At 35.5% G+C, this 20,978-nt stretch overlaps 1 protein-coding gene across 6 annotated transcripts in view; it reads right to left on the reverse strand.

The window, feature by feature from the left end:
• Window positions 1-20,978, reverse strand: part of Prpf18 (pre-mRNA processing factor 18) — an 87,247-nt gene that overhangs the window by 9,332 nt on the left and 56,937 nt on the right. For 5 of the 6 annotated variants that reach the window (XM_078023516.1, XM_078023515.1, XM_078023517.1 and 2 more), the window contains 5 exons: window positions 18,481-18,627; window positions 16,534-16,602; window positions 12,564-12,704; window positions 12,362-12,433; window positions 9,469-9,624 (listed from right to left, as the gene is read on the reverse strand). In XM_078023516.1, coding sequence (XP_077879642.1) covers window positions 9,469-9,624; window positions 12,362-12,433; window positions 12,564-12,704; window positions 16,534-16,602; window positions 18,481-18,627 — 585 coding nt within the window. Of the gene's footprint in view, window positions 1-2,830; window positions 7,713-9,468; window positions 9,625-12,361; window positions 12,434-12,563; window positions 12,705-16,533; window positions 16,603-18,480; window positions 18,628-20,978 lie in introns of those variants that run through there. The other variant, XM_040276947.2, reaches the window with a different exon arrangement.

Raw genomic sequence — 20,978 nt, forward strand, 5'->3', positions numbered from 1 at the left:
TTTCCTGTTCTGTGATCTGAATGAGGACCTCTGGCTGGAAAAGACCAAGGTACATCAACCTCAGAAAACAACAACAAATATAAAAGCAAGTGGCAGAAGGCTACATACAACATAATACTACTTTAATATAATTCAAAAACAAGTAAAAAAGGTATAGGTAGAAATATACATATAACATGGAAGAATTATCTTGAAAGCAAGAAAATAATAAAAAAATTCAAGACTACTACTTGGGCAGAGGAAGAAAATACAGATTTAATGGTCTTCAGAATATTCTAATTTTTTTTTTTTTAAAGAAAGAGTGAGAGAGAGAATTTTTTAATATTTATTTTTTAGTTTTCGGTGGACACAACATCTTTGTATGTGGTGCTGAGGATCGAACCCAGGCCGCACGAATGCCAGGTGAGCGCGTGCGCTACCACTTGAGCCACATCCTCAGCCCTCAGAATATTCTTAAACTGGGAATAAAATTTTTAAATTGTCATTTTATTATTTACTTTGTGATTTATACTTTACATGTATTCTTTCTTATACATCAAAATAATACATGATAAAAATATTTTCAATATAACAGTAAGGTCTGAACACAATATCTTAAATGTGACCTGACCAATCCTGCAGAATTTAGTAAAAGCAGTCACTGCATGGCCTTTGTTCTGTCCCTTTGGCATCTGTTACCATGGCCTGGAGCTCTTTTTAGACAACTATAATAAACCATTAATCTCAAAAAATTCAAGTACTTTCTGTCTCTTTCACAATTTGGCCAGTTCTTCTCCAGTGTGCAACTGTATAATGATTTTTTTTAAGTGATACAAGAACAATCATTATTAAATGTCATTCTCACGCACTTGCCTAGCATGCCTAAGGCCCTCCCTGTGTTTGGTCCCTAGCACCACAGTTATTCAGTCTCTCTGAACCCATCCTTCAGTCTGATCTTTAAAACCCCTTAGTTGACATTTAGTTTTTTAAGTGGTTTTGTTTTGTTTTTACAGCTTTCTTACCCAGCACCAAGTAAACAATGTCTTCCAAGTCATTACTCAAATTCTAGTATCCTTTACAAACAAGTCAAGGACAAGGGCAAAAATCTGTAACATGCCACTTTAGAGCTCTCTACAGAACACCTCTGATTGAGAGGAATTTGCAATCAGCAAAGAATCTATCTGTTTATAGTCTGGATCTAGGATGACCTCCAAAGGCTCATGTGTTGAAGGAGTGGTCCCCAGCTGGTGGTATTATAGGGAAGTGATGGAAACTTTTCAAGGTAGGGCCTAGCTAAGAGATGTCACTGAGGGTGTGCCTTTGAAGGGTATTAACCTTGTCCCCAGTGCATGGCAATGCGCTCTCCCCACTCCCTTCAAGGCAGCTATGAGGTGAGCAGCCTCTGCCACAAGCTCTCACTGCCTTACCTCACAACCAAAGCAATGGAGACAACCAACCTTGGTCTGAAACCTCTAAAGCCATGATCCAAAATAAATCTTTCCCCCTCTAAGTTGATTTTCTCAGGCATTCTTTCAGCAATGGAAAGCCGATTAAACTATAATTTTACCTGTTTATAAGGAGAAACTCTCAAATGTCTTATTGAAATCTATGGATCTATAGTAATATTAGTTTTTTAAAAACAATAACAGGCCAGGCGTGGTGGCGCACACCTATAATCCTAGCGGCTTGGGAGGCTTAGGCAGGAGGATTGTGAGTTCAAAGCTAGCCTCGGCAAAGTGAGGTGCTACTAAGCAACTCAGTGAAACCCTGTCTCAAAATAAAATACAAAATCAGGCTGGGGATGTGGCTCAGTGGCCAAATGCCCCTGAGTTCAATCCCTGGTACCTCCCCATTGCAAAAAAAAATTTTAATGACCCCCCCCCCCCCCCGCCAAGTAATTTTTAGCACAAATTATTTTAAGGTTTCTAACCTTTTATTCACAAAAATTAATAACCATCCAGTTCCCATTACAATAAGAAAAACAATGAAGTCCTGCCCTGAGGCCAAATGCTATGCTTAGGCCTAAAATAATATTAAATATTGAATATGAAAATATATGTGGCCCATTGCCTGATACTTAACTAGCAATTTCCCAAAATTCACTTTCTTCTCTCAATATGTCCATTGAGGTTTTACCTGCTTTTAAAACAAAAACCAAAAACAGGCCAGCCCCAGGTGCACAGCTGTAATCCCAGCAGCTTAAGAGGCTGAGGCAGGATATCTAGTTCAAAGCCAGCCTCAAAAAAGCGAGGTGCTAAGCAACTCAGTGAGACCCTGTCTCTAAATAAAATACAAAATAGGGCTGGGGATATGGCTCAGTTGGTGGAGTGCCTCTGAGTTCAATCCCTTACCAAAACAAACAAAACTCTGTGACCCAGTAGGAGGAACAGAATGCATGGCTATAGTTATACAATGAAATAATAAAACACCTGAATAAGACAGCAACATAATCTGATCATCTTAACTGGATCAGTCTGGGTGCTGTGCTGATGAAAGACTGAAGAGAGGCAATGATAGAAGTTCAGGGACCAGAGAGGAGGCACTGCAAGAATCCAGCCACTGGTAGGCTGGACCTGGATGGCAGCACTGGAGACAGTGAGAAGGGATTAGGTTACAGATCTACTCTGAATATCTAGCAATCAAGATTTAAGGAAAGATAGGATGTGGGCATTGACAGAGAAAAACTAAGGATAATTCCAGGGTACATGTGTACGTCATTTTAAAAACAACAACAACAACAAAAAAAAAAACCTACAGTTTTTATATCAAATAATAGTCAATTGTCTGATTCCTTCCAGTCCCTAATTCCAGCTCCTCAGAGGCAATCACTTCCATATCCTTTAAGACTCTCTTTTGGTGTTCACTGTCATTTTCTAATTCTATACTGATAGCACTGGACTTTTCCAGTTCAAAAATTACCCACTGTCTTTTATTATGAAGTGGGAGAATTTAATTGGCTCACACATTGTCCATTAGCTTTACATATGTACGCACACAACTAAAGGCATGGTCTCTTCTCCCCAAACCACAATTCTGAATAAAATCAACATTCAGAATTGACCTCACAAAGGCTACACAAATATCCTTCAAATAGTGCATTATGAGGACCTCTCCTTGCATAGGTTTTATACACACACAGACACACACACACACACACACACACTCACACACAATTTTTTTGGCCTTTCAAATCCATTTTCTACCAGTTGGGCTACTTTCAATATCATCCAACATCACAGGTAACATAATCTTCCATTTCCACCCTTGAGTTTCTGTCTGCTTGCTCCAATCTGGACCTCTTTGTACTGCTACTATCCTGGAGCATCCATTTACCTTTGACCTTGGAATTCCTTTCACTTTGCTCTGAGCTGGATCTTAATTCCTGGACCTTTTGATCAATTTCCCTCATTGTGGTAGAGGACATCTTTAAGGGAAGCAGCATACCATAAGGAAGTTAAGACTGTCCAAGTTTGGTGCCCAATTCCACACTTACTATCTATGTGACCTTGAGAACTTGTTACTCTATGACTCAAGTTTCTCGACTTGTAAAACAGGAAAACAGTAGTATCCATTTTGCTGCCATAAAGTGTCAACTGATGGTTCAGATGGAAAGAGAGCTCTGAGGTGGAAAAGAGCATGCTTTTAGATGTGTATATAAGCACTATATAACTCTTAGTAGTGATGGTGATTCCAAAATGTGTACTCGAGGTCATATTTTGAGACTATACCTGTCACAAATTTAGCCTTATTGATGGTTCAGACAGGAAGAGAGTTCTTAAAAATAATTTCTGTTGTTATATTTGAAATTATTATACTATCTCTATACTATCTTCTAGTCTGAGCACTGCTAATAAGAGGTATAATGGCATTTTAATTGCAGAGTCTTTATAAGGATCTTTTCTCTAATTTAAAGAAAATTTTCATTTATTTGACCACCAGGCTTTTTATAGTAGAGGTGATCTATCTTTTTGGTATTTCAAGCATGTGGTTGCTGCCAGTCTAAGAATCCCAGGCTGTAGCATTCAGTCACTTGACCTACAAATGTGTGATATATAATCTGGATACCCATGCCTGTCGAACATTTACTAATAACCATAATGTTACATAATAATGTATAGACCAAGCTGTGATCACTTTTGCAGTATATAAATGTTTCTTTTATACTAATTTTGGCAAATCCATATTAGAAATTTGTAATGTTTCATGGACAAATAAAGTCAGCAAATATTAGTAGAGATGAAATATGCCAAAACTAGAGATATGGGTTGAAATAACTGACATAAAATGTTAGAATACTGACTCTACTAGGGAATGTACAAATTTAAGGTAACTGAAAACAACCTGCCAGAGAAAAATATTAGAGGTATTTTTTTTCCTATAGGCAAAAACTTAATAAAATTATTTGGAATGAACATTATTCCTTAATATTCTAATCCTCAACACGAATCTGTATATAACACAGTGCACATTTATATATATCAGAGAAGACACTGGCAGGAAACAAAGGGTACACTGAAACTGGTTAATTTGATGGATGTCGTTCCAAGGACTTTACAAAGGAGTAGATAGGACTTAGGGTCAACAAGGGATAGTACAGAACTCCAGAGCTGGTCATCTTAAGAAGCTGTGGCCAGCCTGAATTCTAAAGGGGCAAGGGAAGTGAGTGATTACTAAAACCCAGACAGGGTCATCATATAGAGACAGACCTAAGAGAAGTAATGGCCTTGGACAGAGGGCAATATAGCACCTCTACAGGCAACTCTACAGAGAAAAACCAAGGAAACAGATACCTCAAACTCATTCTCCCACTACAAAATAACCTTCCAGTCTCTTTTCACTGCTTGCTCCAATCAGAAGGCAGACAGCAAGGGAGTATGTCAATATTCATAAAGTCAGGTTTCCAGGGCAGGGAACAAGGCAAGGATGGGAGCAGGGGGTTCTGAAGAGCCACAAGCCCTTTGGTCTGCATCTACCTTACATTTCTTCTCCTGTTTATCTTCCTTCTCTTCTTCAGTGACCAAAGGAGATGTCTAGAAATGACTGAATTATAATCTCTAAATCATCAAAATCATCTTATAATCTATGTAAAACAAGTTCTCCCCAAATCTGAGCCATAAGTCTTGAAATTATTACCACCTATTTAAATGTAACCCTAGCCTTCAGGTGAGCTAATAAGCTACACAACTTTCCTTCAATCTGCATAATAAGAAAACCGTCTCTGTTGTGCAATCAATTTTTGCGAGGAAGCAAACACTTCAAACACCCAGTTTAAACTGTGGAGATCTGCATAAGAACCATAGATGAAATCAGGTTCCAGTGAGAGATCTGCATAAGAACCATAGATGAAATCAGGTTCCAGTGAGAGTTTCTAAATTGTTTCCTACGGTATTCCATAAAATGGATATTACTAGTATTTCAAATAAAAATAATTATTCTACACATTCCAAGTTTCCATTTACACGATGTCCAAGAATAGATGAAACTTACCAATAATGACACAAGTCAGAATAGCGACTACCTTCTGATGAGCAGAAGCAGGCTGAGGCTGAAGGAAACCTGCTGAATGCTGCTGGAAATGTTCTGGAACTGTCTTGTTTTATTTGGTACATATTTACACATATATCAAGACTCATTGGGCTAAAAAATTTAGGTGAGTTCATTTTAAGCACTACAGTATTTGTTCAGATATTCCTCAACTTAAAAGAAATAATTATTCTATTAAAATGATTTTCACAATGACCTCTTTAGCAAATATCTTAACAAAAGAGATTTGAATTTATGCATTTACTAGGAGTCAGCAATTTTTATCCACACATTGCCATTCAACTCTTTTTAACTACAACAGCCACTGGCTCTTTTTGCATTATTGCTGCAGCATTCAATAGTTGCAACAAGAGACCTTAGGAAGCACAACAACTAAGATATTTACTCTCTGATCCTTTATAAAAAAGTTTGCCAAACTCAAATTTAAGATTCAACTGATGTATCTAAATTGTCCCTTTTGTAGGATAATTAAGATCAACCTCACATGAATACAAAGTATCAAGAGGAAGATCAATGAGACATCTTAATAAAGTGCTTAGTTAACAGAGGTCATAGGGGCGCAGCACCCTTTTGCTTGACCTGCACTATGAGTTTAAGACCCTGATTACAAGTTAGCATTCTGTTAAGTTTTATACAATTTGCATTTTTTAAAATCTGCCAACATTTCAAAAATAGGAAAGTGCACTTTGTAAAAATCCAAAATTTCATCTTCTCATTAGAAAGAAAACAAATATCTAACAATATTAGAATCATATTCTTATAAGATGACATATAAACAGGAACAGAGAAGCTCAGCATCAACTGACTTAGCACTGAACTTGCACAGTCCATATTCTTCTAGCAGAGTTGAATGAGAAATACAATATTGCTTCTATATGTGCCTATACAAAAAGAAAAAAATAGAAACTAGGCAGAGGTCCAGGGGCTTCTTAACCCTCAGCTCCCTTGCTGCCTGACTATTGTGCGCACTGAGTTACAAGCATAGGCTTAATCGCCAGCCTCCAGGGAAAATGGCAGAGAAAAATCAAGAGAGTTGTAAGAGCCAGAAGGTTCAAACGGCCAACAATTAATTCAATGCTTGCAAACATCAAGTGGCAGAAATCTCCCCTATCTTCTACACAGCCCTACTCCCACTGTGGGGCAATTTTGCCTGTTAAAAATCTTCTTCATACTACTGTTGCAACTTCTTTGAGTCTACAATTATTTCAAAACAAAGTTTTTTTTTAAAGCTATTTATACTAAGTAAACATCTGTCTTTGTATAACTTAATTGGTTTTTAGCTGTAAGGAGAATCTTAATCCTCTTCTACCAGATGGTTATCATGAATCTTGTACAGAGATTTTTACTAAGTCACCTTCCTCAAGTACTAGAAAATGAACAAGACGATCAACTCTCTTGTTCTACAGTTCTCATTCAATCAGCAAATATTTCTTGAGTGCACATTATTAATTAGGTACTGTTCTAGACTCAGATTACCATGTAAACCTGTGGAACCTACAGCATAAGCTACTATTAGCCTTTTTGGTGGCTATATCATACTACTCATTTACTGTACAAACTTTAGTCCACTAAACTCTGAGTTTTTTCTTATATTCACTACTTAAACTGTATACTTAAGCAAATGGATTATTGAATCCAAATTTTAGAATCCACCATTCTCTCCAATCTGTCAAGAATTTCTGGAATATTAATTTCTTTTCTACCTAACACACTCCCTGTATCTTCTAATTTTCTGTTGTCAGCAAATCTGATAAATCTACCCCTCTATATAGTAATCCAACTCAGTCATAACAATGCTTAACTGTATTAAGGTTTCCAAGAACTCTGTGACATGTTACCAGCAGGTGCCCAAGGAGACATGGATCTACTATTTAGTGTTCTAGACTTAGCTCACTCAACAAGCTATCAGTCCATCTGACTGTGTCAGCACAAGTATTACTGGGTCTACATTATGCCTTGCTAAATTTCAGATACAGTGTGCTCACCCACATTCCCCCAATCACCTTGGGGAATAAAGATTCTTAAAAAATATTTTATATAAGTCTTTAAAAAAAAAAAAAGAAGCAAGCTATAACAGTTTTATTTCAGTGCCAAAGTAATTAAAGTAAAACACTTCACCTTGTCTTCCATCATACATGAAAATCATAAGGTTTTATTTTATTCAATGAAGGTGTCTTCAATACAAATACCTAAGAACATTAATTTAAAAAGAAAAAAATGGCAGGAGGACAGGTAATTTCACAGATTCCAAAAAAAATCAAAAATATTCTTAAATGCTAGGTATATTTTTAAAGTGAAAATTATACCATTGGATACAAAAAGAATATGCTGTCCTTAAAAAAATTTATCTAATTACATAAACATTTATACATTACAGCTCTAACCACAGTCCAGATGAACACAATTAGCAAATTTAATCCTTGAAACTGTATTCTATTGTTAAAACCAAACAACTTCTTTTGTAACTAAAAGATTTTGCCTTTAATCCTGTCACTGGTAGTTATTAAGAAATAGAAATGTGCTTGAATTTGCACAAGTATATTTGAACTTTATAAAGTCTACAATTCACATTCAAGAGTTAGGTTGAGATCATTTTTTTAAAATGCTAATATATGTGAATAAGGCATAAAGCATGACACACAAATTAAATTTCAGCACTTGGAACTGAAATACAAACAATAAGCTAATTCATGAATATGGTAATAACCTCTCTGGCATAAAATCTGAAAGCATTTTATGCATTTTAAGTGAACTTTAAATTTTAAGTAAATTTTCACAGTATCAACTTCAAGTTTTAGAATTTCCATCCGCACAAATCATTATACAGACACAATCTGCAATTTATGATAATTTGGCAAAGCTAGATTAAATTGATTTTTTTTTCCCAAAGAGAAGTTTAGCCCAACAACAAAGCCAACAAGTTTATATGAAGCATGTATAACTTTAAAATAACTAGAACACTTTAGATCTTGTCACACAATTATGGAAGCTTCATTCTATGCTACTTAAAAATGACTCTATGCATTAAAGCCAAGTCCATATTCTCCATATCACTTCAACCTAGTAGATAGTATATCCATTTTAAAAGAAACAAAGCAGGATTTAGTATAAAATACTCTAAATTTGTTGCTTTTTACTAAATTCATAAATTTATCTGATGAGCTCATTTAACTTGCTTATATAAGTTAAACTTATAAAAAGTAGTCTTTAAGAAAAAAGCTATCTGTAATAATTAGATTTCAGTGATAAGGCAATTAAAACGGACACTTTACCCTGTCTTCCATAATATATGCAGGTTTTCAATTTATTTAGTGAAGGTGAAGGCCTTAACCACTAGTGGTTGTCAGGTGTGAACTTCTATCCTGCTGTGCTATGTCCTATTTAGTACACAGCAGTCCTCCCTCATGTGCCGTGTTGCTTTCTGCAGTTCTAGCTGCCCACAGTCAACCTGTATCTTTATGGCTTGAGATTATCCTGAAATATTGTCAGAAGGTCAACAGTAGCCTACTGCTGAGTCACAATGCTTACATCATCCACCTCACTTCATCTTACCACGTAGGCATGTCACCTCTCATATCATCAGGAAGAAGAATGAGCCCAATAAAATATTTTGAGAGAGACAGACAGGGACCACATTCATATAACTTTCATTACAGCATGGTATCAATTGTTCCATTTTATTATTATTGTTAATTTCTACTCTGCCTAATTTATAGATCAAATTTTATTATAGGAGTGTGTGTGTGTGTGTGTGTGTGTGTGTGTGTGTGTGTGTATAGCAAAAAAACTTGGTAAACACAGGTTTCGATACTACATGAGATTTCAGGAAACCAAAGGGGGTCTTGGAAAATATCTCCACAGGTAAGAAGTACTACTCCAAATTTTTTCTTGCTCTTAAGACTTTTAAATTTGAGGAATTAAAGAATGTTACAGAATCCAGCTTACCTGAATATATTTCCGTTGAGTTTCGTCATTTAAAACATGTGCAACATGCTTAGAAAAAATCTTTTCCCTGCCAGTTCTGGCATGGATACCAACCATAGTGACACCAATAGGCCAGGGAGCATTTCCAATGGCCATCTGAAGGTAAGCATCATTTGCCTGAAAGGAAGTTTAAGAGATCAGAAAGGCAGAAATATTGCACTGGTTCAAATTCTTTTTTAATATATTTTTTAATTTATATATAACAGTGGAATGCATTATAATTCTTACTACATTTTAGAGCACATTTTTTCATATCTCTGGCTGTATACAAAGTATATTCACACCAATCCGTGTCTCATACATGTACTTTGGATAATGATGTCCATCACATTCTATCATCATTTCTAACCCCATGCCCCCTCCTTTCCCCTTCAACTTTTGCCCAATCTAGAGTTCGTCTATTCCTCCCATGCTCCCTCTCACTACCCCACTATGAATCAGCCTTCTTATATCAGAGAAAACATTCGACATTTGGTTTTTTCGGACTGGCTAACTTCACTTAGCATTATCTTCTCTAACTCCATCCATTTCCTGCAAATGCCATGATTTTTTCTCTTTTATTCCAAATTCTTATTTCAAGTATTTTACAGCCTTTTATGACTAATTCTCAGCCAGCCCTGAGACATGTTGAAAATATTATGTTCCTCTTGTCCAAGTGTAAGAGATTAAAATATGGTGTGAGGGCCTGCCCTGCCCAGGACCAAAAATGCTCATGAAAAAACAGAAGTCAAAGATAAGGTTGTTAAAAAAAAAAAAAAAATGGTGGGGCATGGTGGCACAGCCTAGAATCTCTGCAACTTAGAAAGCTGAGGCAGGAGAATTCCAAGTTCAAGACCTCAGCAAATTACCAAAATAAAAAACAGAAAGGAGTGGGGATGTAGTTCTGTGGTAGAATATTCCCAAGTTCCATCCCTGGTACCTTTTGAAAAAAGAAAATAACAAACACTCCTTTGCAGCCTTTTGGCAGTGGAATTTAATACATTTCAGATCTGGAATTAGCAGGTAGTTAATTTGATGTACTGTAACTCTAGGTTGGGTCTTAAACCTAGTTCTCTCCACTGATGGATAAAACTTATTCCTTATCCCACCTGAAATCATACCTAATCACTTCACAGCATTCATTATACACTGTCAGAAGGGAGAGGGGTGTTCTATATGCTGGGATGACTACTCAGGATCCATAACTCTGTGTAAACCGAGTCTGAATTCTGGCCCTCAAGTCAAAGAGCTGAAGGAAAAGATTGGTTCATCTCTTTGGCCTCACAAATCTCCCACTTACCAAGAACCTTAAAATAAAAGCTATAAAAAGTGAAGCTAGAAACCAATGCAAATGGCTCTTTTTAAAAAATCAAGCCAAAAGCAAGTAAATTCTAAAAAACCCTGAGGATTTCTAAGCAGGCCTCAAAGAGATTTTAATTTCAAAAATCAAATATCTATGAGTTTTAAAAAATTGAGTTTTAAAAAATTCAGTACTATAAGATAGGTTAACTAAATACCATAAAGATAAATCCAAATTTGCTTTGCTAAATAGATTTTATAAAACTTAATTTTAATGGCACATATGCACATATTTATCACTGATAATCATGTGTAAATTTTAACACTGGACCTTAATTGATGATAATTCCAATACTCAGTTTCCCTAAAGTTACAAAAAAAACTGTCCAAATACATTATTAAAATTTCTTGATTCTTTCTGTAGACTAAATAAACAAGTTTTTACCTGTTTCTGATATATAATCATGAGAAAAAGATTACAAGAGACATGAAGGCATCACTTCAGCAAGCAGGTGATATGAATACTTTCTGCAATGATGTTGACCTTATCCATCCATTCCAATTAAATCATTCTTAGTAGGAATCATGCAAATGATATAAACTAAGAATGAAATTTCTAACCACAACTCACCAAAAAAAGTTTTCTTGAGAGAACTGGCTCTTTTAAGGAATAATATTACCACACCTTATTAGTCTAAAGCTCTAAAAAAGAAAATCATCCAATCACCCAGGAATGCCAGCAGTCCCCTCTTTCCTTTTCCAGTTCTCTGGTATTACTACTGGGATTGCTCCTCTACTCCTAGCCTCCTGGGAGGCAGTCACAAGAAGCAGCCCTCCTTACACCTGTCACATCTCCAATACGCAGTACAAGTGCACAGGGCCTTTCTCTCCTTGTTGCCTTCTTGCAACTGACTGCCCTCTACTTTCTCCTTCTAATTCTCTCCCAGGAGTCCCTCACATCAAAGTGCTTTCCTGCCACGACTTCCTCCCAGAGTCCATTCAGGAGTAAAGACATTGCAGTGAAGGAAGACAGCCTTCCTCTGCAAGAAGTTGGCTATTATTGCACTACTGAAATGAGAGAGAGGAATCCCGACAGCTTTTTCTGGACCATTTCCCCATAGAAATAATTACAAAGAATAGTTAAATTCCATTGTATCATCAGTACAATAGTTCAGCTACATTAAAGTTTAAATAGGCCTTTATAGCTGATCTGGGAAACTAATCTATAAAACATTGTTTCTATGGAAAAAAAAAATTCTTCCAAACAATTGACCCATTTATAAACCTTGAAATACAATCTCATTCATAAAATGAACACTGCCTATACAAAACTCATGGTCTGCAGAACCTTTCAATCTACTTTAACAATGACTGAGAATATACATTTTGTGGCCTGTGGTTTATTTGATGTCTAACAATAATGCTGAGAAAACAATGGAAAACAAAACTATTTTTACTACTAGCTCACTTCACATTTATTCTAAACCATACTATGCAAAATCCCCCCATCTCAAATAAACATTATGTACATAACCTAAATATATTCATAATAATTTCAATGGACAGCATAATATACCTTTACATATTCCCTCTGCAACATGAATTTAATAATATCTGTTATTGATTCTTTAATGTCAGCAGGAAGATTCTGGAAAAGAAAAAAAGCATAACTAATTTTAGCAGCTACTATTTAGTGAAAAACAAGTAATAGTTATTCTAAATCTCTATCTTCTAATTTTCAAAGTCAGTTAATAAAAGCATTTCCCGAGAAACCTTACCCTTTTCCGGAGTTTTCTGAAAAGTGGTCTGAGATAGGACTCAGTCTGCTTCTGAGTAGCACTGTTCAGTTTACCCTGAACACTGCGTTTCACATAATCTTCTCTGGCATTCAATTCCTTAGCCCAAACACCAAGAAGAAACTGTTGAAAGAAGGAGTAAATTGAGACTACAATGCCATCTAGTGGTTTAATGAGTTTAAAAGCACTATAACACAAAAAACAGTACATTATCATTAAAGTAAATGCCTTGGTTAGTTAAAATATTATCAAATAAAGTTTAACTATTTCTGCTTATTTTGTCATGTTTGTTTCAAAGTATCATCTTTAGTGAGTCACAAACATCCCTTATCTATGTATCATATTCCTAGCTCAAGATAATCCATTTGCTTAAAGAAAAGGACTATCAAATTTCTTAGACAGGAGCAATGGCATATGCCTATAATCCCAGTGGCTCCTGAGGCTGAGGCAGTAGGATCCAGAGTTCAAAGCCAGTCTCAACAAAAGGAGGCGCTAAGCAACTCAGTGAGACCTTGCCTCTAAATAAAATACAAAAAAGAGTTGAGGATGTGGCTCAGTGGTTGAGTACCCACGAATTCAATCCAGTACGAAATTAAAAAAAAAAAAAAATCCTAATTATTTGAATAAACTTTTACTTTATTTGCAAAAATTGTACCTATCACATAAAATTTGACCAAGTTGGATTAATCATCCATAAGACCATATGCACTATGATACTTAGTCTCCCAAGTATGCTGTATTATTTGAACTACTTATACAGTACAGACAATAAATCAATTAAAAAAAAAAAAGTCCCACTAAAGCACCTGACTAAAGAAGGAAGAAAAAAAAGAAATGAAAATAAAGCAGACTGTGACCCATCCCTCCCACTTCTTGCCTCCACCCCCAGAAACAAACCTAGTCCCCTCTGGGTTTGACCGTATACATGGTACTCCTTCCAATGCAATGTGAAGGCTGAGGGGGATATACTCCTTTATGCACACCTACAAAGGGGAGGCCATCACTCCAAAATAAAAGACTTGTTCATACTAATTCCACGCCCTATCCTCCATACATTTTAGAATCTTTATGACCAAAATAATATATTTAAAATCTAAATACAAGTAAAATCATTCTTTATACTTAAATCTCCAACTGAACAGCTTGTGAATAAACATTAAAAACAACTAGGCTTAACCAGAGTTAGAAACACCTACAATAAAGATAGAATTAAGGGATTGGAGCTGTAGCTCAGTGGTACAGCATTTGCCTGGCACACATAAGGCACTGAGTTTGATCCCCAGCACCATATAAAAATTGTATCCATCTATAACTAAATATATATATATATATAAAAGACAGAATTAGCAAATCAATTAAAAAATAGGCAATCGGGGGCTGGGGTTGTGGCTCAGAGGTAGAGTGCTCGCCTAGCATGCGTGAGGCACTGGGTTCTATCCTCAGCACCATATAAGAAAATTAAGGTATTGTGTCAAAAAATAAAATAAAATACCTGGGAATCAACCTAACAAAAGAGGTGAAAGATCTATACAATGAAAACTACAGAACCATAAAGAAAGAAATAGAAGAAGACCTTAGAAGATGGAAGGATATACCTTGCTCATGGATGGGCAGAATTAATATTATTAAAATAGCCATATTACCAAAAGCACTATACAGATTCAATGCAATTCCCATCAAAATCCCAATGGCATTCCTTGCAGAAACAGAAGAAGCAATTATGAAGTTCATCTGGAAAAATAAGAGACCCAGAATAGCTAAAGCAATTCTAAACAGGAAGAATGAAACTGGTGGTATTGCGATACCAGATTTTAAACTATACTACAGAGCAATAGTAACAAAAACAGCATGGTACTGGCACCAAAACAGGCTGGTAGACCAATGGTACAGAATAGAGGACACAGAGACAAATCCACAAAATAACAAACACCTTATATTAGACAAAGGTGCTAAAAGCATGCAATGGAGAAAGGATAGCATCTTCAACAAATGGTGCTGGGAGAATTGGAAATCCATATGCAACAAAAAGAAATTGAATCCCTTTCTCTTACCATGCACAAAAGTCAACTGAAAATGGATCAAGGAACTAGGAATCAAACCAGAGACTCTGCGTCTAATAGAAGATAAAGTTAGCCCTAATCTTCGTCACTGGGGGCAGGCCCCAAATTCCTTAATAAGACACCTATAGCACAAGAGTTAAAACCAAGAATTAACAAATGGGACGAATTCAAACTAAAAGTTTTTTCTCAGCAAGAGAAATAATATGTGAGGTGAATAGGAAGCCTACATCCTGGGAACAAATTTTTACCCCTCAAACATCAGATAGAGCTCTAATCTCTAGAGTATAAAAAGAACTCAAAAAGTTAAACAACAAAAAAACAAATAACCCAATCAATAAATGGGCCAAGGACCTGAATAGACACTTCTCAGAAGAGGATATACAATCAATCAACAAATACATGAAAAAATGCTCACCATCTCTAGCAATCAGAGAAATGCAAATTAAAACTACTCTAAGATACCATCTCACTCCAATAAGAATGGCAGCCATTATGAAGTCAAACAAAATAAGTGCTGGAGAGGATGGGGGGGAGGCATACTCATACATTGCTGGTGGGACTGCAAATTGGTGCAGCCAATTTGGAAAGCAGTATGGAGATTCCTTGGAAAGATAGGAATGGAATCATCATTTGACCCAGCTATTCCCCTTCTAGGACTATACTCAAAAGATCTAAAAAGAGCATACTACAGGGACACAGCCACATCAATGTTTATAGCAGCACAATTCACAATAGCTAGACTGTGGAACCAACCTAGATGCCCTTCAATAGATGAATGGATAAAAAAAAAATGTGGCATTTATACACAATGGAATATTACTCGGCACTAAAAAATAACAAGATCATGGCATTTGCAGGGAAATGGATGGCATTAGAGTAGATTATGCTAAATGAAGTTAGCCAATCCCTAAAAAACAAATGCTGAATGTCTTCTCTGATATAAGAGGGTTGACTCAAAATGGGATAGGGAGGAAGAGCATGAGAAGATTACCCTAAATAGGGAAGAGAGGTGGGAGGGAAAAGGAGGGAGAAGGGGAATTGCATGGAAGATGGAAGGAGACTCTCATCGTTATACAGAATACATGTATGATGTTGTGAGGAGGAAAAAAAAAAAGTGTGTCACATTAGATTGGGTAGAGAGAAGTGTTGGGAGGGGAGGGGAAGGGAAGGAGGGATAGGAAAGGCAGCAGAATAAAATAGACATTATTATTGCTGTATGTATATAGGTGACTGTATGACCAATGTGATTCTGCAACCTGTACAATCAGAAAAATGAGAAATTATACCCCATTTGATTCAAATGTATGAATTGTCAAGATCATTGTACTGTCATGTGTAGCTAATAAAAAATAAATAAATAAATAAATAAAAGTATTATGTCCACCTACAACTTAAAAAAAATCTTTAAAAAATTTTTTTAAATAAATAAATAAATAACAGGCAACTATATGTACAAGGGAAGAAATGAACACTCTGGAAGGTTATAGATATGTTTACTTTTTGAATTGCCAATGTCTTCCCACTTCCTTCCTTTCCTTACTTTCACAGATATCTCATAAAAGCTTCTGGAACCCTGCCATTGCACTCCTTCCTGGGCGTTAAGAAAAAAATAAGTAATTCCTCCGAATTTCTTGTTCATTTTACTGTTGGGATTCTTTTGTGTATGTTTATATGAATTAGTCAACTTTTGAGAAAAGCGTCACAAAGAAAGTAAATACACTTTTTCTTTCATTAACCACTATATACAAGTGTAAAGTGATGTCATAAACATAGCACAAGCACTCATGTTTTTTGAGAATGTCCCTATCTAGCCTTTAACCTTTGATATTCAAAAAATAGAAGAACAGTTCTTGATATTCCGAATGCCTCTTTCCCTCACCTGTGATACATACCTTCAGGAACTTGGTGATGATGTCCATGTCCTTATGATCATCGCCTTTCCCTAAAGACTCCCCCAGTGTCTAAAGAAAAAGAAATGATACTTCTGTTAATAAACAGAGAGCAAACTGCATGGATGTATTCAAATGTGGTGTGTGTATATGTGACCAACACCATATTATTCAATGCTCTTTATCACATATTCTGTGTAATTTTTATTTAAAAATCCATTAAAATTTCTAGTTAAAAAGAAAAAAAAAGCCCAAAACTGATTTGCCATTTCTACAGAGAAATTGTAATATCTTTTATAACTCCAAAGACAGGTGGAGAGAAAAAAGAATCAGAATCACATGTGGTGGTGCACGCTAGTAATCCATTGGCTCAGGAGGCTGAGGCAGAAGGATCACAGGTTCAAAGCCAGTCTCAACAACTTAGCAAGGCCCTAAACAACTCAATGAGACCCTATCTCTAAATAAAATACAAAAAAGGCCTGGGGATATGATGGCTCATATCCATCATATGAGTGGTTAAGTGTCACTGAGTTCAATCTCCAGTGCCAAAACAAAAAGACAACGGGGTAAGTACAATGACTCCTAATGGATATGACATTTCTTTGGGAAGGAACAAAAATGTTCTAATAGATAGTGATAATGGTTGTACCACCCAGTATTAAAATCCCCTAAATCATATACTTTAAATGAGTATATCATATAGTATGTGAATATCTCAATAAAGCTTTCTTCAAAAAAGAAAGAAAGATAAAGAAGGAGGGTGGGAGGAAAGAAGGAACAAGTGAGTCCAACTAACAAATGGTTGCCTATATCAATTAATTGTTTAGTAAAATTTAGGGACCATCATAGGTGATGGGGAAGAAGTGATTAAAATGAGAATTTTAATCAATCTTACTACAATCTTACTCTTAGAGACCACTACAGGTACAAGAACCAGAAACAAAGGAAACAGAAAAATAACAGTTTATTTCTTATTAAGCATTAAAAAATTGTAAGCTAAGACATGTTTTTTACATGCTGTTTTAGTACACAGTGGTGTACTAAAGACTACTTATCATAAAGTTGTTTGTGATTAATAAGGAGCTGGGAACAATCCAGCTATCCACAATTATAAGGTAAAATATTGCCATAATATGCAGCAATTAAAAGCAAAGGTCTAAATGTACCTAAAGCATCAAGAATGGATCTCAAAAACAACATGAAGTGAAAAAAAGAAAAGTAAAAGAATAAAATAAGACTATCACTACACAATATTATTTACGAAAATAAAAATTATATGGACATAACCAGGCATGTTGTCAGATACCTGTAATCCCAGCTACTCAGGTGGCTAAGGCAAGAGGATCACAAGTTCAAGGCTAGCCTAGGCAACTTAGTGAAATTGTCTCAAAATAAAAATTTAAAAAGGCCTAGGAGCTGGGCACAGCTAACATCAGCAACTTATCTAGGCCCTGCAACTCAGCAAGACCCTATCTCTTAAAAACAACAAAAACAAAACAAAACAAAAAAAACTGGGGATAGCTCAGTGGCTTAAGTCCATCTGGGTTCAATTCACGGTACCAAAAAAAAAAAACCGGCCTGGGTATGTAGCTTAGTGACAGAGCACTTCCCTACATACATGAGGCCTTGGAGTCAACCCCCCAAAAATATGTATGTCTGCATGCATGTGCATGTATATACATAGCACACTGCAGATTTTACAAGAACATAAACAAATGTAAAGATCATGTCAAACATATTATAATGACTAATTTTTGAGGTTAGGAAGTAGAGGAATATGAATAAAGAATGAGCAAAAGAAGAATAAATGAATAAAAGCATGAAATAAAAGAAGGGCCTTTGTACTGACCTAAGATGGTAGTGGCTTTTCAGTAAACTCTCTGATCAACTTAGCTATCTGCTCCAGAGGAAAAGTGATGGGGAATGAGCTGGGCTGGGAGTGGAAATTACCTCTAACTCTTCAATTGTCGTGTTTTCTTCATGAACTTTCAAATCATTTTGTGTATCTTCCTCTCCAGGTTCTTGACCACCCACAATTTCATTGAGGTACTGTTGATCAATCTTATCCAAAGCTGCTTTCAGATCATTCCTCAAGCCCTAAGAAAGAGGAAAAAGGGGGCTAGGGTTATAACCTCAGTAATAGATGAGCATGTTTGAGGATTTGATTCTCAGTACCACATGTAAATAAATATAAATAAAGGCCCATCAATAACTAAATACATACATATATTTTTTATTAAAATATATATTTCTTATTAAAAATATATATTATATATGACAAAAAAAAATTTTAAAGAGGAGAAAGGAAGTATACCCATTATGAAATTTCACTGATGTTTCACCTTCAATTTTACAGTAATAAGAAGTACATTTCATTTTTCTCCCTACAAGGAGTTAAGAATTTGGTAAAACTAGTATGCATAATATTAGCATTATTCTCCAAAGTTAATTCTTACAAACATACTTAAAGGAATGTATTCACAATGGCCAAACTGGTGGTTAGAAAAATAAAACAGACATGAGCAACAAATTCAAATAAGAATCTTCATAATGCTGTAATTTTCTAACAAGTCTTAGTGAAAATGACCAGATCTTCATTGGGGTCCCCACCATTCATTTAAAACATCCAACTTCACTGCAACTACTCTGAACTCCTCAAATATTTAGAATAAAGCTGGTATCTCATCTATATGTCAGGTTCTCAACTTCATTTCTAGCAAACTGGCAAATTCCACATTACACGTATATTCACTGTGTGACTATTTAATAAAAAATGGAAGCCTCAGTTTCCTCAACGTGAATGAAAATCAGCCATGAGGTGTAAAAGCCACAGTTATGAAGTCTATCAGGCTTCAAATCTTTGTAGCTTACTACTCTTAGACAACTTACTTTACCCACGTATGCCTCAGTTGTTGTACCTATAAAATGAGAACAATAACATCTACTATGTAGATGTCATGAGAAATATTTTTTGTTTTATTTAACATTTACTACATACTAGAACTGTTCCAAAAGCCTTGTAAATATCAAGTTATATAAATAGGCAAATTAATGTACACTGCACTTTCAACAGTCACTGGAGCACAGTAAGCATCCAACATATATTAGTTTTTGTTTATCACAAGCAATTTGATTATTTTCTACTGTTCTTTCATAAACATAGAAGAGAAATATTCAACTCAAAACTCTTTAATTTACCAAACATCAAATACTTCCTATGTAAAATGCAGAAGGCCAGTACCTAATGATTATCTTGTTGAATTCTCACAACATCCTTGTGAAACAGATATCACTGCCTTCAATTTATAAATAAGGACTCTAAGGTTCAAGTAAATTAAATACTTGTCAGTGGCCCAATAATTAATAATTATAAATCAGGAATGGAATCCAGAGTTTTTGTTCCTATGCTCTTTCCTAAAAACCACATATGCAAGACACTAGACTTGGCAAACAAAATTAAACCAGGAAAAGATAAATATGTACAATAATCCAATATTAGTGAAATACAGTAAGTGAACTAACAGAAGTTTATTACAGGAGCATAGAGAGGGAAGCAATTAATTAATTCAATTAATTAATTAATTAATTAGAAGAAGAGAAACAATCTTTAATTTTGTCTGAAAAAACAAAAGGTTTCAACCAAGGCATACAAGAGAAAAACAAAAGGCACAGGAAAAATGATCATTATAGACAGAGACTGAAAGTGTTCAGGCAACTGTTTGTGCCATGGCAATGTTGAAAAGTGAAGCAGGAAGGTGGTTTGGCAACAAATAGGGAAAGCAGTCATGAAGCCCAAGCTGGCAAAAAGAAACCTACATGAAGAAAGAGATGCCCATTTAGGCCCCAACAATTCTCACCTTCCATCTGAGATGCCAGGCACATAAGGATTAGTCCAGAGGAGTCTTTAGATGATTTCAGATGACTCTTATCTAAATGCAATCACATGGAAGACCCCAAGAGAAAGACAACTAACCCAATCAAACTACAAAACTGTGAGATGATAAATTATCTAAACTACCAGGTTTCTAAGTGATTTGTTATACTCACAGATAAACAAAAGATTTTCTATTAATAAATTCTTTTACATGACTAAGTTTGGGTATGGTCTGTTGCACAGCCATAGATGACCATACCCATCTTTCAGTAACTGATAGAGCAAGTTTGATAAAACGTTATTGAGGCCACAAAGATATGAACAACACTATCATAATTGACACTTGTAGAAATATATAATAAAATAAAAAACATACTCTCTTAAAGAGTCCCTGGAATGGACCACATATTGAGCCATGAAACAAGCTCAGAGCTTCCATCAAAATCTAAAACTATTAATCTTCCAAAAGAAAATACAAAGGAAGGAGACCTTGGGGTAGGCAAAGATTTCTTAAGCACAACAAAAACAACAACAACCATAAAAGGAAAAGCTAATAGATTTCACTTCATCAAAA

The sequence above is a fragment of the Ictidomys tridecemlineatus genome, chromosome 10 (assembly GCF_052094955.1).
Source record: "Ictidomys tridecemlineatus isolate mIctTri1 chromosome 10, mIctTri1.hap1, whole genome shotgun sequence".
Lineage (NCBI taxonomy): Eukaryota > Metazoa > Chordata > Mammalia > Rodentia > Sciuridae > Ictidomys > Ictidomys tridecemlineatus.